We start from the raw sequence: 22,809 nt of genomic DNA, 5'->3' as shown, positions 1-22,809 counted from the left end.
CTTGCCCTTGGCGAAACCATGTTGACTACCTGAAATCAAATTGTTGCTTGCTAGACGATTATAAAACCTATCTCTTATAATCCTTTCCAAAACCTTTCCTACAACAAACATAAGGCTCATTGGTCTGTAATTACCTGAGTCATCTCTAATGCCCTTCGTGAACAAGGGCACAACATTTGCAATCTTCTAGTTCTCTGGTACTAAACCCCCCCGTAGACAATGATGACTCAAAGATCAAGGCCAAAGGCTCTGCCATCTCCTCCCTAACTTCCCAGAGAATCCTCAGATAAATCACATCTGGCCCACGGGACTTATCTACTTTCACACATTCTAGAATTGATAACACCTCCTCCTTACTAACCTCAATCCTTTCTAGTCTAATAGCCTGTATCGCAGACTTCTCCTCTACAATATTCTCCTTTTCCTGAGTGAAAATAGATGAGAAATATTCATTTAGCACCTCTCCGATCTCTATGGGGTCCACACACATCTTCCCACTCCTGTATTTGACTGGCTCTATTCCACCTGAGTCATCCTTTTATTCCTCACATACCTGTAGAAAGCTTTAGGGTTCTCCTTTATTCTACCTGCTAAAGATTGCTCATCTCCTCTATTTGTTCTTAACTCTCTCCTTAAATTCTTCCTAGCTAATCTGTAACTCTCCATCGCCTCATCTGAACCACCTTGTCTCAACGTCACATAAATTTCCCTCTGCCACTGAACAAGAGATACAATTTCTTTAGTAAACCACGGTTCTCTTACCGTATCGCTTCCTCCCTGCCTGACAGGGACATACCTAAACCGGCTCCACATTTTGATTGTCCCCATCATCTGCATTTTGCTGCCCCATTCTATGCCTCCTAGGTCTTGCCTAATCACATTATAATTGTCCTCCCCCCATCGATAACTCTTGCCCTGTGGCATGTACCTATCCCTTTCCATCGCTAAACTAAACGTAACTGAATTATGGGAAATGAGGAAACCAACCCCTCATTTCCCCTCCCCCACCTCACCTCAGTTCCTAACTTCCAGCTCAGCACCATCCTGATGACCTGTCTTAATCCCCCTTCCCACACTCCACCCTCCTCTCTGACCTATCACCTTCATCCCCACCTCCATCCACCTATTGTACTCTTTGCTACCTTCTCCCCAGCCCCACCCCCTTCCCATTTATCTCTCCACCCCAGAGGCTCCCTGCCTGAAACGTTGATTTTCCTGCTCCTTGGATGCTGCCTAATCTACGTTTTGCCCACTCTCTGGGTACAGACGTTTCTCCTTAACCCCTGATTGGATTTTATTTGGCTTCTAATTCCGGGCTTCACCCTAAACAAGAACATCTTCCCCTCCCCCTTTCATCTACCTGTTCATTTTTGTAAAAACATAAGCCTTTTCTTTGCGAGAGAGTAGAGTCCCAGCTCATAAGAAAATCTCTCTGTCCTGTTGTAGTCCCTGTATATTGCAGGAGGTTAATCCCATTGTTCAACGTGAAGCCCCACTTCCAAACTAACCCCAGACAAATTCAAAGTGGGACTCAGGAAGATGACTAATTTCTTGTGTTTCAGGAAGGTGGCCATCAAACTGGTTAAAGAGTACACACTAAAGGCAACTCAGATCCTGGAAATCAAGGCAAGTATCTGATTCCTAATCACAATTCCTACAGTACTATTCAGGGCAGCATGAGGGGTCTTTCAGAAATCCTGGTCTGCATTAGTCCGTCACAATGGCCTTGTGGTTTTAATGCGAGGCTATTAGTCCAGAAACCCAGCTCATGTTCCAGGGACCTGGGTCTGAATCCTGCTACTGTAGATATTGGAGTTTGAATTCAATAATAATCTGGGATTAAGAGTTTCATGGTGACCATGGAACCACTGCTGATTGTTGGAAACCCCATCTGGCTCACTAATGTCCTTACCTGGTCTGGCCTACATGTGACTCCAGACCCACAGCAATGTGGTCAACTCTTAACTGCTCCTGAACAGTTACAGATGGACAATAAATACTGGTCTAACAAATGAGGTCTGCATTCTTTAAGCAAATAAAACGTTGCCCAAAGGTCGCTTAACAGAAAAACAGGAACAGAAGTTACATCAGACTCAACACATTAACTGTGTGACTCTCTGTGTCCAGGGATGCTGCTGGATTTCTGCAGCACTTTCTGTTTTTAGTTCAGATTTCCAGCCTCTGCAGTACATTGCTTTTATCTGATTTGTTTGTTGTATGTTAGTTTATGGGATCTTGCTGTGTCCAACATTATTGTCCAGTTTCCTCCATCATGACAAGAACTGCACTCCAAAGGCTCGTCAGTGGCTGAAAGGGTATTATATAGAATCCCTACGATGCTGAAAAAGGCCATTTGGCCCATTGAGTCCACACTGACCTTGCAAAGAGCATCCCACCCAGACCCACCCCATAACATCACATTTCCCCATGGTCAATCCACCCTAACCTGCACATCTTTGGACCATGGGGGAAACCGGAGGAAACCCACACAGACTCTGGGAGAATGTGCAAACTCCACACAGACAGTCGCTCGAGGCTGGAATCGAACCTGGGTCCCTGACGCTGTGAGGCAGCAGTGCTAACCATTGGAGCCAAAAAGCCTGCAGCTGCTGGAATCCAAAGTAGAGAAGCAGGAAGAACACAACAAGCCAGGCAGAAGGTGGAGAAGTCAACTTTCTTCAGCTCTATGACTCCATAAGGTGTACAGTTATTATTGTGCAGATAAGTTCATTCAGGAGGGGTTAATATCTGAGTGGTGAACTTTCCCTGTTTAAGGTGAGGTTTCTTTTTTGGAAATATACTGTGACAGTCCCTTTCACACTCCTATCCCGCAACGAAAGACCTGTCTGACAAATTTTATATTTTTACATTCACAAGCTCCCAGGAAATAGGAGTAGGCCATTTGGCCCATCAAACCTGCTCCACCATTCAACTTCCATCATGGCTTAACTTGGGTCTCAACTCCACTGTTTCATCTTCAGAACAGCTCCCCTCTTCCCCAGTATTGGTGCCAATGTCCCATGAACCCAAACCCATTTCTCCCACCAATCTTTTGAGCCATGTCTTTACCTCTTGAAATTTGAAAGGTTCCAGAAAACATTTACAAGGATCTTGCCAGGGTTGGAGGGTTTGAGCTATAGGGAGAGGCTGAGCAGGCTAGGGCTGTTTTCACTGGAGGCTGAGGGATGGAGGTTTATAAAATCATGAGGGGCATGGATAGGGTGAATAGCCGTGGTTTTTTCCTTGGGGTGGAGGAGTCCAAAACTACAGGGCATAGGTTAAGGTGAGAGGGAAAAGACTTAAAAGGGACCTAAGGGGCAACATTTTCACACAGAGGGTGGTGCATGTGTGGAATGAGCTGCCAGAGGAAGTTCCTCAACTTGCTCCAGATGTGGTCACTATGAACTACAGTGGGGTCCACCAGCTCCCCCATCATACAGTTACAACATTTCGCCTGGCCCTGCATTGTTATTTTAATGACTTAATTCTTATTTTGATTTTTAAAGAAATTCCTACTCAGGCTTTAGTTTATATCCTGTAAGTATTTCCTCTATTTACCTACAATCTGAATGTAACCAATAATACATAGTCAAACTAATAGCTATCTTCAACCAATGAACTTATGGTTTAACGTGATGACACTATTTTATGCTGGGCCCCTGATCCTGGGCCTCAATTTACCTCAGGCTGTGTCTCACTCTGCGTGTGATCTCTCTTTCCTCACCATGCGCAGTTCACTGATCCACATTGCTGTGGGTCTGGAGTCACATGTAGGCCAGACTGGGCAGAATTCTTTCGATTAGTGAACCAGATAGGATTTTAACAGAATCTGGTAGTTTTGTATTCCTGTTATTAGTCGTTTATCTCAGACTTATTTAGCATTTGAAAAGCTGAGTTTAAACTCACAAGTTGCAGTGGTGGGGTCTGAGTAACTAGTCTAGCAATGCAGTCACTATGCCTGAACCTTATTTAGATTAGATTAGATTACTTACTGTGTAGAAACAGGCCCTTCGGCCCAACAAGTCCACACCGACCCGCCAAAGCGCAACCCACCCATACATTTGCCCCTTACCTAACACTATGGGCAATGTAGCATGGCCAATTCACCTGACCCGCACATCTTTGGACTGTGGGAGGAAACCGGAGCACCCGGAGGAAACCCACGCAGACACGGGGAGAACGTGCAAACTCCACACAGTCGGTCGCCTGAGTCGGGAAATGAACCCGGGTCTCAGGCGCTGTGAGGCCGCAGTGCTAACCACTGTGCCACCGTGCCGCCCACAGTGCCACCGTGCCGCCCACAGGGCATTCAGACAAACATTAAAAAAAGGCAAAAGGTTTATTCAACATTAATTCCTACAGATGCCTGCAGAGATTCTACAGACACCAGTCTTGAAACTTCATATAAAATTGGAACCTGCCTTCTACTCCTTGTGTGGGAGTAGCAATTAACCTTTCGGGTCTAAAAATCGAAATTTCTCCAAAGACTGTGTAAAGAAGGAAAGGGTCCACTTTGCTGAGAGCTAAGCTAACAAGGCATAAGCAAGACACGTGGAGGAGGACGGAGAATGGAGGTCAGAGGTCATGCTCTGAAGTTGTGGAACGCAATATTCAGTCCGAGAGGCTGTAAGGTGTCAAAGTGGAAAATGAGGTGCTTTTCCTCCAGTTTGCATCGAGTTTCATTGGAATACTGTAGCAGGCCCAGGATGGGAATGTTAAAACAGGAGCAAGCTGGATTGAAGTGGCAATTAACTGGAATGTCAGGCTGATTCCTACAGTTGGAATGGAGGTGTTCTGCAAAATGGTCATGGTCTCACTCATGGTCAGGCAACTTTTGGAATACTGTGTGCAAGTGATTTCCCTACAATAGGAAGGATGTTGTGAAACTTGAAAGGGTTCAGAAAAGATTTACAAGGATGTTGGAGGATCTGAGCTACAGGGAGAGGCTGAACAGGCTGGGGCTGTTTTCCCTGGAGCGTCAGAGGCTGAGGGGGGTGACATTATAGAGGTTAATAAAATCATGAGGGGCATGGATAAGATAAGTAGACAAAGTCTTTTCACTGGGGTGGGGGAGTCCAAAAGTAGAAGTTTAGGCTTAAGGTGAGAGGGGAAAGATTTAAAAGGGACAAAGGGGCAACTTTTTCACATAGAGGGTGGTGCGTGAATGGAATGAGCTGCCAGAGGAAGAGGTGGAAGCTGGTACAATTAAAGTATTTAAAAAGCATCTAGATGGGTATGTGAATAGAAAGAATCGAGAGATATTGTACAAATGCTGGCAAATGGGGCTAGATTAATTTAGGAATATCTGGTTGGCATGGATGAACCGAAGGGTCTGTTTCCATGTGGCACGGTGACACAGTGGTTAGCACTGCTGCCTCACAGCGCTAAAGACCTGGGTTCAATTCCCGACTCAGGCGACTGACTGTGTAGAGTTTGCACATTCCCCCCGTGCCTGTGTGGGTTTCCTCCGGGTGTCTGGTTTCCTCCCACAATCCAAAGATGTGCAGGTCAGGTGAATTGGCCTTGCTAAATTGGCTGTAGTGTTAGGTGAAGGGGTAAATGTATGGGTGGGTTGTGCTTTGGCGGGTCGGTGTGGACTCGTTGGGCCGAAGGGCCTGTTTCCACACTGTAAGTAATCTAATGTACATCTCAATGAGTCTGTGACTGTAATAGTGGAAGCTTATCAACCTGCCTCCCCAAATTAGCACGCGGAAAACTGATCAACAGCACCCTGTTAACTGCTGTTATACCATCAAATACTAGCAGGGACTCAGCTCCTGGTAGAACTGACAGTCTGTCTCCCTGTTCTCTCCGTTACAGGTCCATGAAATATCCCGGGAAATCAGCATCCGACTCAGTGAGAATGGGACAAAGGACCCAACGGACATCTCCACTGTGGCCTATTACATTGAAAGAGATGTGAGTACAGCTCCTGATTCTCCCTCCCAGTGCTCAATCCACCATCACATTTTACCTCAAAAAAAACCCTGGGCTTATGTTACCAGAGACCTGGGCTAATAATCTGGAGACAGGAGCTCAAATCCCGCCACAACTGCTGGGGAATGTAAATTCAACCAACTGATAATTCGGGAATAAGAAACTGATCGTCATAAAACTACAGGATTGTCATTTTAAAAAACCCAACCGATTCAGCGCTAATGTCATTTAGGGAAGAAACTTGCCATCTTTACCTGGTCATCTACACTTTCCTCTGCTTCGCGAATACAGCCAACATAATCAAATTTGCCTCCCGTCCTGGTTATACTCTCTTCCACCCTCTTCTGTCAGGCAGAAAATAAAAAAGTTTGAATTCACGTACGAACAGATTCAAGAACAGTTTCTTGTTATTGAACTTTAGAATGGGCGGCACGGTGGCACAGTGGTTAGCACTGCTGCCTCACAGCGCCTGAGACCCAGGTTCAATTCCCGACTCAGGCGACAGACTGTGTGGAGTTTGCACGTTCTCCCCGTGTCTGCGTGGGTTTCCTCCGGGTGCTCCGGTTTCCTCCCACAGTCCAAAGATGTGCGGGTCAGGTGAATTGGCCATGCTAAATTGCCCGTAGTGTTAGGTAAGGGGTATATGTAGGGGAATGGGTAGGTTGCGCTTCGGCGGGTCGGTGTGGACTGGTTGGGCCGAAGGGCCTGTTTCCACACTGTAAGTAATCTAATCTAATCAATGGGCCTGTTTAATGTTAATGTCGATCTCTCTCTGCACCTTCTCTGTGGCTGTAACACTACACCCTGCACTCTGTTCTGTTACCCTGATGCACTTGTACTGTACAATCTGCCTGCAAAGCATTTAAGACAACACTTATCACTGTACCTCGGTACACGTGACAATAATAAGTCAAATCAAATAGAAAATAAATCACGTGATTCCAGACCCACATAACTTGGGTGATTCTTAGGGACTCAGCTCCTGGTAGGGAGCTCTGAAAGGGATTACAGAACCAGCCAGATTAATCAAAATCTTACAGGAAAGTCAAATAGGAATGAACTACCCGGCACTGACCCTACAGTGTCCTCCTTCCGAACATCTGGGATCACCTGGGCCCTTGTGCAAAGCTGGGACAGTTTCTGTGTCTTTTAGCTGAGTCACAGATTAGTCCAACATTGTGCTGTTCATGTTAACACACTTTGGAGATAATGCCCCAGACAGCATCCTCACCAGGGGGCATTTTCAGAATGGTGACCTGTAACTAGTGCCATCAGGATCAGGGGCACGATTATTTAGAATGTCTGTCAATGACTTGAATGAGGAAAGTGAATGAAGTATATTGAAGTTGGCAAAACACGCAAAAATATGTGGTAGTACAAGTGGTGATGACAGCACAGAGTCAGCAGAGGGATATAAACAGATTAAGATGCAGCATAATGTGGGACACTGTGAGGTTACGTACTTTGGCAGGAGGAATAGAAGAGCTGAATATTATTTAATTGGAGAAAGATTGCAGAAAGCAGAGTGACTTAGGAATCCTCGTGCATAAATCAGGTGACAGCAAAAGCAAATGGACTTTTGGTCTTTATTTCAAAAGGAAACAGTGTATAAAAACAGGGACATGTTGCTAATATTACACAAAATACTAGAGTACACCTAGGTTACTGTGAACTGGCAATGGAGGCAATACAGAGAAGATTCACTGAGCTAATATCAAGTATGGTGAGATGAGGAGATGTTGAGTAGGTTGGACTTGTGTTCGTTGGAGTATAGAAGAAAGAGAGGTAGCTTTATGAAAATGTATAAGATTCTTAGAGGTGTTGACAAGTTAGATGCATTAAGGATGTTTTCCTTTGAGGTAGAGTTTAGACATAATCTCAAAATAAAAGGTCATGCATTTAAGACAGAAATGAGGAGGAATTTCTTCTGTCACAGAATAGTGAATTTGTGGAATTTGTTTACCACAGAGATGCTCAATTGTTAGGTATATTCAAGGCTGAGACAGAGATTTTTAATCAGTAAAGGAATTGAGGTAAGGAAGTGCTGTTGAGCATTGTCATTGAATGACGGAACATACTCGATGGGCCGAATGGTATACTTCTGCTTCCACATCCATTAGTCAACATAATCCACAGGTATGACCTGTTCCACCAAAAGGACAGAGCCACTGGAGTAACACCTGGGAATCTTGAAGATTGGGTCTGGAATCTTGTGGCATCGGGTAAAATCTGAGCAAGAAATCCTCCAACTGTTTTCTACTTATCACACCACTGCACACCGTCGGCCATCTTCTCAACTGGTGAAACAACGGAGGGAAGCAAGGACATGTCACCATGGGAAGTAGTTGATGCCAAAACATTGAATGTATCTAGATGTAGCACTTGGGGGGAATGGGATCAAAGGTTATTGGGTAAAAGCAGGATTAGGCTATTGAGTTGGAAGATCAGCCATGATTGTGATTAATTGTGGAGCAGGCTTGAAGGGCCGAATGGCCTCTTTCTACTCCTATCTTCTATGTTTCTATGACACATAATGCCTCTGAGTGGAAGCACTACTAGAGACTGAGCCAGCTGAGTCCTAAAGGATATCGCTGCTAGACTGGGTCTCCAACAGGTGGGGATGAGGGAACCAACAAGAGGAATCAACCTCATCCTCACCAATCTATCTGTTAAGATCAATAGGTGAAGTCATCGCACAGTCCTTATGGAGACAAAGTCCCGTCTTCACATTGAGAATACCCTCCATCGTGTTGTGTGGCACTGTCACTGTGCTAAATAGGATGGATTTGAAATAAATCTAGCAACTCAAGACTGGGCATCCGTGAGGGACTGTGGACCATCAGCAGCAGCAGAATGTTATTTTACCAATATTTGTAATCTCCTGGCCTAGCATTTCCCCCATTCTATCCTGAGCATCAAACAGGGGGATCAACCCAGGAGAAAGTGAGGACTGCAGATGCTGGAGATCAGAGCTCAAAATATGTTGCTGGAAAAGCGCAGCAGGTCAGGCAGCATCCAAGGAGCAGGAGAATCGACGTTTCGGGCATGAGCCCTTCTTCAGGAATGAGGAGAGTGTGCCAAGCAGGATAAGATAAAAGGTAGGGAGGAGGGACTTGGGGGAGGGGCGTTGGAAATGCGATAGGTGGAAGAAGGTCAAGGTGAGGGTGATAGGCTGGAGTGGGGGTGGGGGCGGAGAGGTCAGGAAGAAGATTGCAGGTTAGGAAGGTGGTGCTGAGTTCGAGGGTTGGGACTGAGACAAGGTGGAGGGGGGGAGGGAAATGAGGAAATGATCAACCCAGGCTCAATAATGAGTGTAAGACGGCATTATGGAGGTAGGACCAGTCTATAAACATCACCATTCACAGCAATCTTTAGCTAACCGTGCCGAGTGGGTGATCTATCACAACCTCCTCCAATGGCACCCAGCATTACAGATACCAATCTTCAGTCAATTTGATTCACTCCACGCAATATTGAGAAATGATTGGAGATGCTGGATACTACAAAGGCAATAGGCCCTGATAGCATTCCAGCGTCCCCTCGCCAAGCCCTTCCAGTACAGTTACAACACTGGCATCTACCCGACAACTTAGGAAATTGCCTAAGCATGACCTGAGCACAAAAAGCAGATTAAATCTCAACCTGGCCAATTCCTTTCCCATCTGGATCATCAGTAAAGTGATAGAGGAGCCATCATCAGTGCTGTCTAGCAGGACTTACAAAGGAATAACTTGAGAAGGATAGTCGCAGGTTGTACAATGGGTTTTAAAGACATGGATTTTCCATTGAAATTTTTGTGGTTCAAAATGAGAGAGAGAAGGAATCTGTTCATTCCTTATCAGTCAGCACTTAATGTCCTCAGTTGAAGTGAGTCACTTGTTGTGATAATTTGTACAGGAGCAGATGACAGAGCAGGCTTGATTGAGGCTGTGTGATATACTTGTGTCCCTATAAATAAAGCTTATAATCTTATAAACACTAAGCTCCGATTATGTAACCTCCACCACCTGACTATCTCAGTTCTAAATAAACCTCGCACCACAATCACTAGTTAGCAATGAAGTGCTTGTGAATGGACTCTTTTCCCAGTTTCCCATTGACACACATTTCCTACATTAGAACAGTTTCTACATCCGTTAGGCACATTGTTAATTGTAAATACTTTCCAGAGGAAATGGAGGCATCGTGTTGTACATGTCAGAAACAGATCCTTCAGTTCAACTCATCCACGCCAACAAGATATCCTAACCTAATCTAGTGCCATTTGCCAGCATTTGGCCTGTATCCCTCCAAACCCTCCTTATTCATCTGCCCATCCAGAGGCCTTCTAAATGTTGTGGTTGACATGAGGTCATGGAGGAAGTATGTAAATACAAGTTCCATCTTCTCTGTTTCAAGCTGACCTGAGTTAATGTTTTGGGTATCTGATCTACTTTAAGTTGAGCGCACAGACCTCAGAATGCACTACCTAACTAGTTTCTCTTTTGCTATTCTTGCCAATGTCTCCACGTTGCAGCTAAAGATGAACCAATTCATGCTGGAAGTGGATGGAAAGAACCTGCAGGTGGAAAGGGAGTCGGTGCAGGTTTGGTTCTTTGACAATGAGCCTCCTCGAATCAATATGAAGACCATTTCACCCGGCTTCGCAGCCATTATCATTATCATCGCCCTGGCTATCCTAACGGGGATTGCAGTGTTTGTAAGTACCCCCCCAGCTCGATCCTGCATCGACAGTTCCCCTTCGATAAACACCTTCTTCCTGATTCTTGACCCGTTCAACGGGTTTTGCTTTCGAAAAATCAATTCATGGAACTTGAATGGACGGGCTAGCATTTGCTGCTCATTTATACCAGTCCTTGAGAAAATCACCATCTTGAAGTCTGTGGGGTGTAGGGACACACTCAGCACATCTACAAATGTGTGACTTGCTGGTCATTTCAGAGGGTGGTTCAGAGTTAATCACATTTGGAGTCATATGCAGGTCAGACCAGATAAAGACAGCAGATTTCCTTCCCAAAAGCTCATGAATGAGATGGGGATATCCCAACAATCCAGGGGTGTAATGATCAGCTTCGAAGAGACTGGTATTTTGTTTCATGTTTATCAATGGAAACATTCTAAACAGGGTATGTTAACCTGTTGTTTATTTACAGTTCGTAACCTTAACTGGTTCAGGCGATAATGAAGATGTAGAGTTTGGTAAATTATTCAGCTCAGTCTGCAAAAGTATCTAAAGGATACTTGTGGTTCTTGTGGTACATTGGTATGTCCCTACCTCTGAGCCAGGGGAACCTGGGTACAAGTCCCACTTGACCCAGAGGTGTATAATAACATCTGTATACAGGTCAATTAGCAATGTATCTAATGCATCAAAAGGTGAATGTGTGCAAGACCATTTCTTTAGGGCGGCACAGTGGCACAGTGGTTAGCACTGCTGCCTCACAGTGCCAGGGACCCGGGTTCGATTCCAGCCTTGGGCGACTCTCTGTGTGGAGTTTGCACATTCTCCCCATGTGTACGTGGGTTTCCTCCGGGTGGTCTGGTTTCCTCCCACAAAGAGGTGCAATTTAGGTGAATTGGCCGTGCTAAATTGCTCTATAGTATTCAGGGATATGTAGGTTAGGTGCATTAGTCAGAGGTAATGGGGTAGGGAAATGGGTCTGTAGAGGGTTGGTGTGGACTTGTTGGGCTGAAGGGTCTGTTTCCACACTGTAGGGATTCTATGATGATGAACAGTGTCCCGTCTCTTGATTGTCACAGGATCAGAGCCCCCACTAAACTGACAGCCTGCCTGCATTGGTGAATATCGGGAAGGTGGACCAATCCTTTCCCATCCCAACCAGAGATCATTGCAGTCCAGCTGGGAATGGCTCCTTATGTGGTCCATGAGAGCTCCTTACATCGATGTCTTAAGAGTTTGACTGGCAGCAGATCAAGAAAGTTCTTGGCCCATTCGGAACTTAATCCAGGAGGAATCATCAAACTATAGAATCCCTACAGTATGGAAGCAGGCCATTTGGCCCATCAAGTCCACACTGCCCCTCCGAAGAGTATCCCCATCCTATCCCTGTAACCTTGCATTTCCCATGGCCAATCTACACAACCTGCACATCTTTGGACTGTGGGAAGCCTGTATTCTGAGTCACCACCCTCCCACTCCCATTAGGCTCCCTTTCCAGCTCTGTGCCCATTGCCTCCCAGGCCCCAGGGAGGAGAAATTCACCTCCGGAGTGGGTGGGACTCGAACCTGGAACCTTGAGACTGAAAGGTGCCTGTATCGCAAATGCCGGTGAGGGAAATGAGGGGAGAAAAGCCAAGCAATTTGTCTGAATCAACAGCAATTAAAAAGAGTCCTGCCCGATTGAGGTGTTCACTCCTGAATACTCCCCTGGTAGTGGTCACAGTGGAGAACACCATCCTTCAGTAGGAGGGGAGGTGGAAGACTGCTGTAGGACCTGGGTGCAATATGGAGCCAGTCTCTGGCCAAGTGCCATTATAAGGCTGCATGCCCTGCTGTGCATTTGCAATATTTTCGATTCATATCAGTCTCTGATTGGATTCGTTCTTCAAATCATGGAAAAGCCCTCACTTTTAAATTGTATTGCAATTTGGAAAATTCTGATTAAGTAACAGGGAGGAAAATGTACTGGATTTGGACAGTTCTGCAAGATGTCAGTAAGATATCCATTTCTGAGGGAGTACACACACTGTTACAGAATTGGAGAGGAAACAAACTCCTCTGGTTATGAGAAGCCACACTTTTAAAAATTAAAATAATAAGATACTTTGTGACTGTCGTGCATTGTAAATCAGGTCGGAGCGCTGATTTGACCATGTGCTGATTGTATTAGGTATGATTTGTGAATTATTTGGGGAGGTGGATCGTGATCTCCCTCCTGAACAGCATTGAGAATGTGAAAATTAAAAAAACTGCAGATGCTGAAAATCTGAAACAAGAACAGAAATTGCTGGAGGAACTCAGCAGGTCTGGCAACTTCGGTGGAGTGAGAAAGTAGAGTTAATGTTTCGGGTCCAGTGACCCCTCTTCAGAACCCGGGATAGCGTGGATGCAGTTACATCCCAAAGCCTGCAGTGGATGAAGGAGACCGCTCACCACTCCTCCCTTTTCAAGGCAATTAGGGACAGGCAGTAAATTCTGATGAAGAGCTTTTGCCTGAAACGTCGATTTTCCTGCTCCTCAGATGCTGCCTGACCTGCTGTGCTTTTCCAGCACCACTCTAATCTTGATTCTAATCTGCAGTACCCTCTTTCGCCAAATAAATTCTGCCCCAACCAGTGATTCCCTGCGTCGACAAACCAATTTTTAGAAAAAAAAGTCATGAATCATTTTAAGAACAGTTCAGTCAACAATGATTGTTATCTCTAATTGGTTTCATCAATGAAATAGTTGTCAAATTGCTGTTCTGTTTTCTAAAGAAGGATTGTTAAAAAATTCATTTTCCCATTTAATGTTTTAGACTGGAGATGGTGATTTGGAAAAGGGTGATTCAAACTGAACAGTTGAAGAATCACTGTTCTGAATTAGAAAGTCAAGTTCCTTGATCCAAAGTTCAGATTGCAGCTAAGAACATACTCTCTCTCTCTCTCTCAAAACCACAACAGTTATTTACGTAACGCATTTTACCATGGTACAAAGTGGCTAAGACACTTTGCAAATGCTATTGGGAGAAATGTTGGCACCTTGCCGCATGAGATATCAACAAATGAGAGCAGAAGATTTGGTCCCGAGGGAAGAGTTAGCACCTGAAAGGTGGGCGGGTGGTGAGAGTTGGGGAGAGAAGTCCAGAATTTATTGAGCAGGCAGAGCCGGACTGATGAACATTGGGAATGCAGGAGAGGCAGAACAGCAGGAGACATCTCAGAGGAAAGACTGACCTTTGGCCTCATTCAACCTGACACCCAGGGCCTGCAGGAGTTACATTTCTTTTTCATTCATTCCAAGGATATGAGCATTGTTGGCTAGGCCAACACCTATTGTCCATCTCTAACTGCCCTGAAGGCAATTAGAAAGATAGATAATAGGAAGAGTAGGCCATTCAGCCCCTTCACTTTGACCATGATTAATCAGCCAACTCAATATCCTGTTTCTGCGTTCTCCCCCATACCACTGATCCTTTTAGCCTTAAGAATTAGACCTTATTATTTGAAAACATTCAATTTTTGGGCCTCAACTGCTTTCTGTGGCAGAGGATTCCGCAGGTTCACCACTCAAGACATTTCTCCTCATCCCCATCCTAAACAGCCAATCTCAAAGTCTTCGGCTGTGACCCTGGTTGGCTTCCTCAGTCATCAGGAACTTCCTTCCTACATTTACCTTGTCTAGCCTTGTTCAGATCAATCGCATTACTTTGGGTCTGGAGTCATATGTAGGCCAGACTGGGTAAGGATGGCTGATTTCCTTCCCTAAAGAACATTAATAATGTAAAGCATAAGTACATTGATATGGGAAGGAATAACACCTCAATAGGTGCTTAATGGTAATCAAATTCATTTTTTTAATTTCAAGTTTTTGTTGAATTCATATTTCACCATGAGCTATCGTGGGATTTGAAACCACATCCCCAGAACATTAGCCTGGGGTCCTTAATTACTTGGGCACTGACATTATCACCACACTACTGCCTTCTCTCAGCTCACCTGACGTCTGGGGGGAAAGGAAGGGAAGCGAGAGTCTCAGCATGAACCATAACAGACACAAGAGGATATCGATCCAGGATCTAGGCAGCATGGTAGCACAACGGTTAGCACTGCTGCCTCACGGCGCTAGGGACCTGGGTTTGATTCCAGCCTCAGGTAACTATCTCTGTGGAGTTTACAAATTCTCTCTCTCTGTTACTCCCACAGTCCAAAGAAGTGCAGGTCAGGTGAATTGGCCATTCTAAATTGCCCATGGTGTTCAGGTTAGGTGCATTAGTCTGGAATAAATGTGGGGGATTGGGTCTGGGTAATTCACTCTTCGGTGGATTGGTGTGGAGTTTGTTGGGCCGAAGGGCCTGTTTCCGCACTGTGGGGATTCTATTCTGTGACAAAGTGAAGGGGAAAAAATGGGAGCTGATGGAATGCTGACTGTTGATGACATTATCTGATTGCAGGTTGTTGTCAGAAGGAGAGCTAAAGAAGACAGACGGAGAATCCAGTTTGAAGTGATTGAGGTGATGTATGTTAAACAGTAACTACTACAGTGGACCACATTGAGATGAGTGACTGAAATGGCCAGTGTTTATAAATGAACACATCTTCCTCCAATTCCCACCAATGGCTCTTGGCTGTATATTGGTTTAGATTCAGTTTGTTCCTACTTTTGATGCTTTTGTAACTTTAAGGAGGCTTCTTGATTTGGGAAGATGACAGGTGAGTGATGAAAAACCATCTGCAATCTCTGATAGGGTGCCACTGCCTCTTCTGCTGCTAAATCTGTCATGAGGAAATCTTGACCAGCACTTTGTCTTCCTTCAATATCTCCTGACTCGGTGAAAAGCCAAAGCCCATCCACATTGTTCCTGTATTTGGGGGAAGACCTTCCAACACCTTTTGAAGTTTGCCATCCATGACCACTCCTAATCTCTGTGTTCTTTCTTACCAACAGATCTTTTCTCAAACTCTATGTTATCAGTTCCACTCTGGCCATGGTCCTTTGATCGTGAATCACTTAATCCGCAGGCTCTTGAGTTTATGTGTCCTCTCTCCTATTTCACCTCTGTGTTGACATCACCTTCTCATGTTCTAGCTCCAAGCCTCAAATCCATTGGTGACCCCTCTCTTCCGACAACCTGAAGACTTCCCAAAGTCAATGAAGTGATTTAGAATTCACTCCCCCCTCCTCTTTAGTATTTTCTTGTTTGGGATTCGGCCTCATTGCCTTCCTCATTGACTGGAGGACAATTTGTGTTGCCTTTCAGTCAAAGGATTCTTTCCCTATCCCCTAGGCTTTTAGCTTTTCCATCATCAGCATCAAAAATGCACTACTTTACATATGTTTAGCATTGCACCATAGAAAGCATCCCGTCTGGATGCATCACAGTGTAGTGTGGCAACTGCTGTTCCCAACACCACAAGAAACTACATAGAGTTGGGAACACTGCCCATTCCAGCACGCAAACCAGCCTCCCATCCATTGACTCCATCTATACTACCCACTGCATTGAAAAAGCAACCAACATAATCAAAGTTAAAAATCACACAACACCAGGTTATAATCCAACAGGTTTAATTGGAAGCACTAGCTTTCAGAGCACTGCTCCTTCATCACAACCACCTGATGAAGTTAAAAATCACACAGCTTTCAGAGTTGTCAATCACATGATGAAGGAGCGTCGCTCTGAAAGCTAGTGCTTTCAATTAAACCTGTTGGACTATAATGTGGTGTTGTGTGATTTTTACTTTGTCCACCCAGTCCAACACTGGCATCTCCAAATCAGAACATAACCTATTCCACTCTCTTCCGTCAGAGAGAGGATATAAAAGTTTGAATACATGTATGAACAGTTCTTCCCTGCTGTTATTAGACTTTTGACCTTTAAGTGTTAATATTGATCTCTCTCTGCACCTTCTCTGCGGCTGTAACACTGTGTCCTGCATTCTGCCCTGTTACCCTGATACACTTGTACAGTACAATCTGCCTGTAAAGCATGTAAGACAACATTTGTCACTGTACCACGGTACACATGACAATAACAAATCAAATCAAACCATAGCCCCTGACCCTGAGCGTGGGACCCTCCCTTGGATTTACTGACACGACTCTCCCTTCATGATAAGTAGACTGCACCTGAATTTCAACAGCCAGGATTGCATTGAGATGGCAAGGGGTAAGGCCTGAAAAGAAAAAGAGGACCATGGGGGATGACCCCTGCTAACATTCTTTAAAAAGCTGAGTGTTTGAGGGGTAGATGTAGGAAAGACACTTCCTTTTGAGGAGGCGTAATTTAAGTATAAAATTGCCCCAAATATTCAGTGGGGAATTCAGGGGAAACATCTTTATCCAAAGAGGAGAGAGCGAAGATGCACTAGCACAGGAGATAGTTGAGTACTTAATGTAAAGCAGGAAAAGTGTACGACGGAGATGAGAATGGCGAGATATATTGGTGAAATGGGATGGAGTAAAATCGGAGGGGAGTTGAAGGGACCAGTGGGCTGTTCAATTATGATTCCAGCTACATGGCAGTGATCTGCAGGGGGTTCCTGATCTGCTTCTTAGTCTATAAGGCAGTGCAAACTACTGTCTGCTGGATGAGATGAGGTTACCTGGCTTGGAAAGGGTTGGCAATTGTGATCGGGCATAATCCTGGAGGCAGTGCCACATGAGCGCATGTTTCCAAATGCCCTCGCACCTCACACTCTGGCCATTGGGTAACCAAAACAGCCAACATTGGGGGGGCATGATGTGCAGGAGCTGGTGTTGGACAAGTTAAAATACACCTAACACCAGGTTATCGTCCAACAGGTTTATTTGGAAGTACAAGCTTTCGGAGCGCTGCTCCTTCATCCGGTAGCTAGTGGAGCAGGATCATAGGACACAGAATTTATAGTAAAAGATCATAGCGTCACAAAACTGATGCAATGTGTTGAACAAACCTAGATTGCTGTTAAGTCTTTAATCACTTAGAATGTGATTACAGGTTTCAATTCATTAATATTCTTTCAAGGCACATTCCCGAGACAAATAAAGGTTTTATAAAAAAGAGTGACTTCTCAGCTCAGACAATGCATTAAAGATGTGAGGTTAGAGTCTGTCTGTATCCCAACGTTGAGTCCTTATGCATGAGAGAGTGGGATTGTTCTTTCCATTAAATTGCCAACTTTGTCCACTTCCTCCCTCCCTCTCTCTCTCACACACACACACTCACTCACACACGCATACTCACTCACTCATTCTCACTGTCTCACACATGCACACACATATCTAAGTCTATACGGTGAATTTGCATTTGTAGATATTTCTATTTTGTTCAAAAAGGACAGTCTGTAGGCAGTGAGTCCATGTGTATTTTATCAATTCCTACTTTGGAAATAGAACCAGTCTGACTCAGAGTCAGGGTACAGACAGACCCTAACCTCACACCTTTCATGCACTGTCTGAGCTGAAATGTCACTTTTAAAAAATAAAACCTTAAGTTATCTCGGGCACATGGCTTGAAACAAGTTCTGGGATTTACATGTTAATAAATTGAAACCTGCATCCCCATTCAGTGATTAAAGACTTAATCACAATCTAGGTTTGTTCAATACATCGTATCAGTTGCATGACACTAAGATCTTTTACTATAAATTGTGTCCTATGATCCTGCCCCACTAGCTACCTGACAAAGGAGCAGTGCTCCGAAAGCTAGTGATTCCAAATAAACCTGCTGGACTATAACCTGGTGTTGTGTGATTTTTAACTTTGTGGGTTTGAAATCAACTTCTTCCAATCAAAAAGCAAATTATTCCTTCATTAACAATGGGAATTTTACATGTCAGTTGCACAAACCATTTCTCCAATTCTCTTTAGGATACATAAGGTTCCTTGGAGAGGGAACATGCAGTTTCCATCAATGCTCTCAATGCCTTTAGAGAGAGGTGGGCTTAGCAGGAGATATAGTGCTTTATTCCCACCCCCCCCACTCCATTTTGATTTGATACCTTCCCTTTCTCCCTATCTTCCCTCACATTTGATGGTTTGCATTGCCATACTAGACCCTGTGTGTAAATACTGTGTTGGCTCTGTGGATGATTACTGATGGTATTTAAGAGAGAAAAATAAACACACAAAAAAAGTCATGGTGATTTGGATGGTGGGAAAGTCACTCAGTTATGTGTGACAGCAAAACAAAAAGAAAGTATAAGAGAATGTGTTTAAATGTTTGTTTGTAAAGTTTCATGCAATTCTATGTATTTTCTTCTGGGTATTTGCTTGGGTGAGTGCCTTGGAAATGAACCTTTCATCCTTCGAGACCCCAGCGCAGTTTGAGAGGGTTGGCAATCCTACAGACAGCCCCCGGGGGTCAAAGCTAGCACCTTATCTGGACGGCGCTGCCAATCACCTGCGTAAACTGCTCGGACTGTCACTGTTGCTTCATTCCTGTAAGTTCTAATGGAGCTTTACCTGTTGGTTTACGCAGGGGCAAGAAATGGATGACCATCACCTTGCTGAGAGGATGGGCTTAGCGCGTTAAGATCGTCAAGAAGCTTTGTGCATCCCACATCTCGTATTTGTCGCATGCAAGGAGTTTTTGCAAGTGAGCCTCATGTTTATAGTTTGTTCTGCACAGCGCCATGAGTAAACCCAACTGCTGATTTTGAAGACTGCTCTGGTTCAAGGCTGAAGACAGTTCTGAAGGAGGAAGGTTGTGGGTTTGCAGTCACTGAACAGGCTTGACACTGCAATAAGTTGCTGGGACAGATATCAACAGGAGACATAGCCCATGACTCTAGGCTGGTACCATTGGAAAAACATTAAATTTGGTTCTGAGGCTAAAAACCTTTTCTGAAACAACAGCATGAGAGACAGCAGATAGGGGACTGGCTGTTTATGACCCTTTAGCTCTTTTGGGAAGTGGGGGGGTGGGGGGGTGGGTTGAAATTCAATTTGATTATGGCACAGAAGGGGTCAGTAATAAATGAATTGCATGACTCTGGTTTGCAGAGTGGAAAGCTGTATAAAAGGTGGCTTATCTCTATCGTGCTTATGTGCTTCCATTGAAGACGGATGCCACCCGACTTCCCACCATCTGGTAAAGGCTTCTCAGAGCAGCTCCTACTTTGCTGCAATGCCGTTACTGGCAGAACATCAGAAACCCTGTGCAAGTGCGGATTCTTTGGCAGAACATGAGACGCTCTGAGGAAACTGGCAGCCGCGACTCTTCAGTGTTCAATGTGATATTCTCTTGTTTAAAAATCACTTCAACCATGCGGCAGGGTGTAATATTGCAATTCCCAGCTGGTGAAACAAAAACACTTCTACTCTATAAAGGTCAAAAATACAATTGCAGAAACTTAAATGTGCAGATTATGGAGAGTTTCACTGAAAGCAAATGGACTGTGAAAACAGCATGTGTCCTGAGATGGTAATGAGGCTATTTAAATACAGTCTTAATGTTCAAATCTGCTCATGAAATATCCTCTTAGGTAGAAGAGAGCAGGTAGAGCCAATCTAACACATGGCAAAGAATCTGTGCTTTTAGTTACAGAGATCTACAGCAACCTGCCTAGTTTTCACAATTAAACGAATCCCAGGTGCCCGTGTCTCCTCCATACCTATCCTATGCACGTACCTGTCTAAATGTTTCTCAAATGCCGAAAGTGTACTCCCGTCCACCATCACCTCTGGCAGCTCGTTCCAGAAACTTTTGTGCTGCAGTTTTGTCCAAATTTTCCATTAACAGAAGACGGCAGAGAAATCATGCTTCGCTGTTTTAAAATGGTCACAACAAATCAATGATATTTTTGTCAGTCGGTAGCACTCTTGCCCCTGAGCCCCAAGGTTCTGGGTTCAAGGCCCATTTCAGAGTCTGAACGCATAACTTCAAGCCAACGTCCCCCCACCGAGGGAGTGCTGCACTGTCAAAAGTGCCATCCTTTGGATAAGATAAGCAGCTGAGACCCCAGCCTGTCTCCTTGGGTGGATGTTAGATTGCAGGGGTGTTCTTCTCAAGAGCAGGATGCCATGATCAATACTTATCTGTTAACCAACGTCATAAAACAAGAGACCTCTCGGCTGTTTTGAGAGCCTACAGTGCAGAAAGTGATTTGTGTTTCCTGCAACAAGTTTACAAAATCCCAACAGTGCAGAAAGAGGCCATTCGGCCCACTAAGTCTTCAAAGACCCTCCAAAGTGCATTCCACCCAGACCCACCCCGTCCCCATAACTCCGCATTTACCATTTCTAGTTCATGCAGCCTACACATCCCTGGACACGACAGGCCAAGTTAGCACGATGCACCTACACATCTTTGGTCTGTGGGAGGAAGCCCATGCAGACACGGGGAGAACATGCAAACTCCACACAGAGTCACCCGAGGCTGGAATTGAACCAGTGTCCCTGGTGCAAACCACTCTGCCGCTCTTAATTGACGTAACTGGATACCAAATGCTTTGGGATACAAGAGGTGCTAGATAAATACAAGTCTTTTTGTAGACCTGAGAAGCTCTTGACGTTAAGCATAGTTTGGAAGCTGACAGGAAGATTTAGTAACCTTTCCCCTGGTTTTTGCTTCACAAAGCCTCTCGACACCTGAACTGCATGAGCATGACAGGGAAAGCTAAGAACAGGTGAAAAGATAGAGGCTGTCACACTGTCCTTTTACCCCTTTATATTTTCACTGCTGAGGACAAATTGAAGGGACTGTTCTCCTTGGAGAGAAGGGGACTAAGAGGAGATCTGTTAGAGATTTTCAAAATCATGAGTGGGCTGGACAGAGTTGATGGAGAGAAGCTCATAAAAACAAACAAAGAATGAGAGGCATGGAATTAAAATGCAAAAGAATCGAGGGCGATAGGATGAAACACTTTTACACACAGCGTATAGTTTGGGTATAGCATGCACTGCCTGAAAATGTGATGGAGGCAGGTTCAATGGATAGAAATAGTGCACAGGTACATGGGGGAAGAGAGCAGAGCATCGGCTTTCGGTAATGATGCTTGTTTGAAGAGCAAATTCAGACACAATGGGACAACAGCTTCGTTCTGTGACACACCAATTCTGAGAGTCTTTCCGTAAAGCTGACAAACAGAACCATTTCAACAATTTTGCCAGTGAGAAAATTAGTGAAAATGTGGCATTGTAAGAGAAGCACTCCCTTGAGAAAAGGGCTCATCAGGCAGGTGGTGCCCCTAACTGTAAAAATCATCCCTTCAACTATTCATGCCAAGCATTCTGCCCCCAACCACTGTGCCATTCCCTCACTGAGTCCCTATGTCTCTCCATTTTCACTCCTTAGGTCATGCCCTCAAACTCATGGCTCGAGATCCATTTTGTCCTCACCCAAACATTGCAAAGCTCCTTGGGATTTTTTTGTGTGGCTCTGTTGGTGCAGAACTAAAAGAGAATGTTGCAGTTGCGTGGGTTAACATTCCACGGACAAAATGTTAGCAGTGGGAAAACATAGTGAAAGATTAACAGATTCCAATTAGCACCTGCCTTTGGCTGCCAATCAGTAACGCCTGGTTTCAATCCTCATGTTAAAAGCAGCTACAGTAACACACTTAATTAACACTCACAGAAGATGCAAAGCAGGAAGTAAATGGCTTTAGGTTAAGAATGTGCGATTTTGCAGTTAATGGTTTAACAAAGGAGGGTTTTCAGAATTTACGAGCAGGTTCAGTGGCTTATTCAGGCAGATTGTCGCTGAGTTGTAAGGGTGTTCTATTTTTAAATAGGCAGCATCAGTTCAGTGGCGGCTTTGAGATGTTGCGATTTTGCAGAACTCAGTGCATGGGATCACACTGCTCAGGATGTGGCTGTTTGGCCCATCACGCTCATACCAGCTGTTTGAAAGAGCTGTCCAATCACAGAGCCTCTCCCCCTTGGCCCTGCCAATGATTGCATTTCAAGTTGCTCTTTCTGAAAAATTCTTGTTGAATGTTCTTCCACAGCCCTTTCAGACAGCACATTCCACTCACTATGTAAGATCAACTCACCTGTCACTGGGATTATTTTAGCTATTAATAAATTTTAAATCTGCCCACCTTCTGATGACTGATCATCCTTTCCCACTATTCGCTCTGTCGAAACTGTGGCTGATTGTGAACAACTCGATAAGTCTCACCTGAAATGGGAGGAAAACACCCTTGTGTCTGTGCCCTTTTCCATGTTACTTAAACTCCTCAAGTCCTTGTTACTGTTTCAGTAAATCTCCAAAGTTCTAAAATGAT

General features: G+C 44.6%; 1 protein-coding gene across 1 annotated transcript in view; it reads left to right on the top strand.

Moving 5' to 3' along the window:
• Nucleotides 1–19,112, top strand: part of LOC132818225 (epithelial cell adhesion molecule-like) — a 34,486-nt gene extending 15,374 nt beyond the window's left edge. The window contains exons 5-9 of the mRNA XM_060829006.1: nt 1,563–1,626; nt 5,821–5,919; nt 10,454–10,636; nt 15,051–15,110; nt 19,059–19,112. Of these exons, the coding sequence (XP_060684989.1) occupies nt 1,563–1,626; nt 5,821–5,919; nt 10,454–10,636; nt 15,051–15,110; nt 19,059–19,112 (460 nt within the window). The remainder of the gene's footprint in view (nt 1–1,562; nt 1,627–5,820; nt 5,920–10,453; nt 10,637–15,050; nt 15,111–19,058) is intronic.
• The last annotated feature ends 3,697 nt before the right edge of the window (nt 19,113–22,809 follow it).

This window comes from Hemiscyllium ocellatum, chromosome 8 (genome assembly GCF_020745735.1).
Source record: "Hemiscyllium ocellatum isolate sHemOce1 chromosome 8, sHemOce1.pat.X.cur, whole genome shotgun sequence".
In the NCBI taxonomy this organism is placed as follows: domain Eukaryota; kingdom Metazoa; phylum Chordata; class Chondrichthyes; order Orectolobiformes; family Hemiscylliidae; genus Hemiscyllium; species Hemiscyllium ocellatum.
Note: the sequence above shows the minus strand (reverse complement) of the source record. Positions and strands in the feature narration are given on the sequence as shown.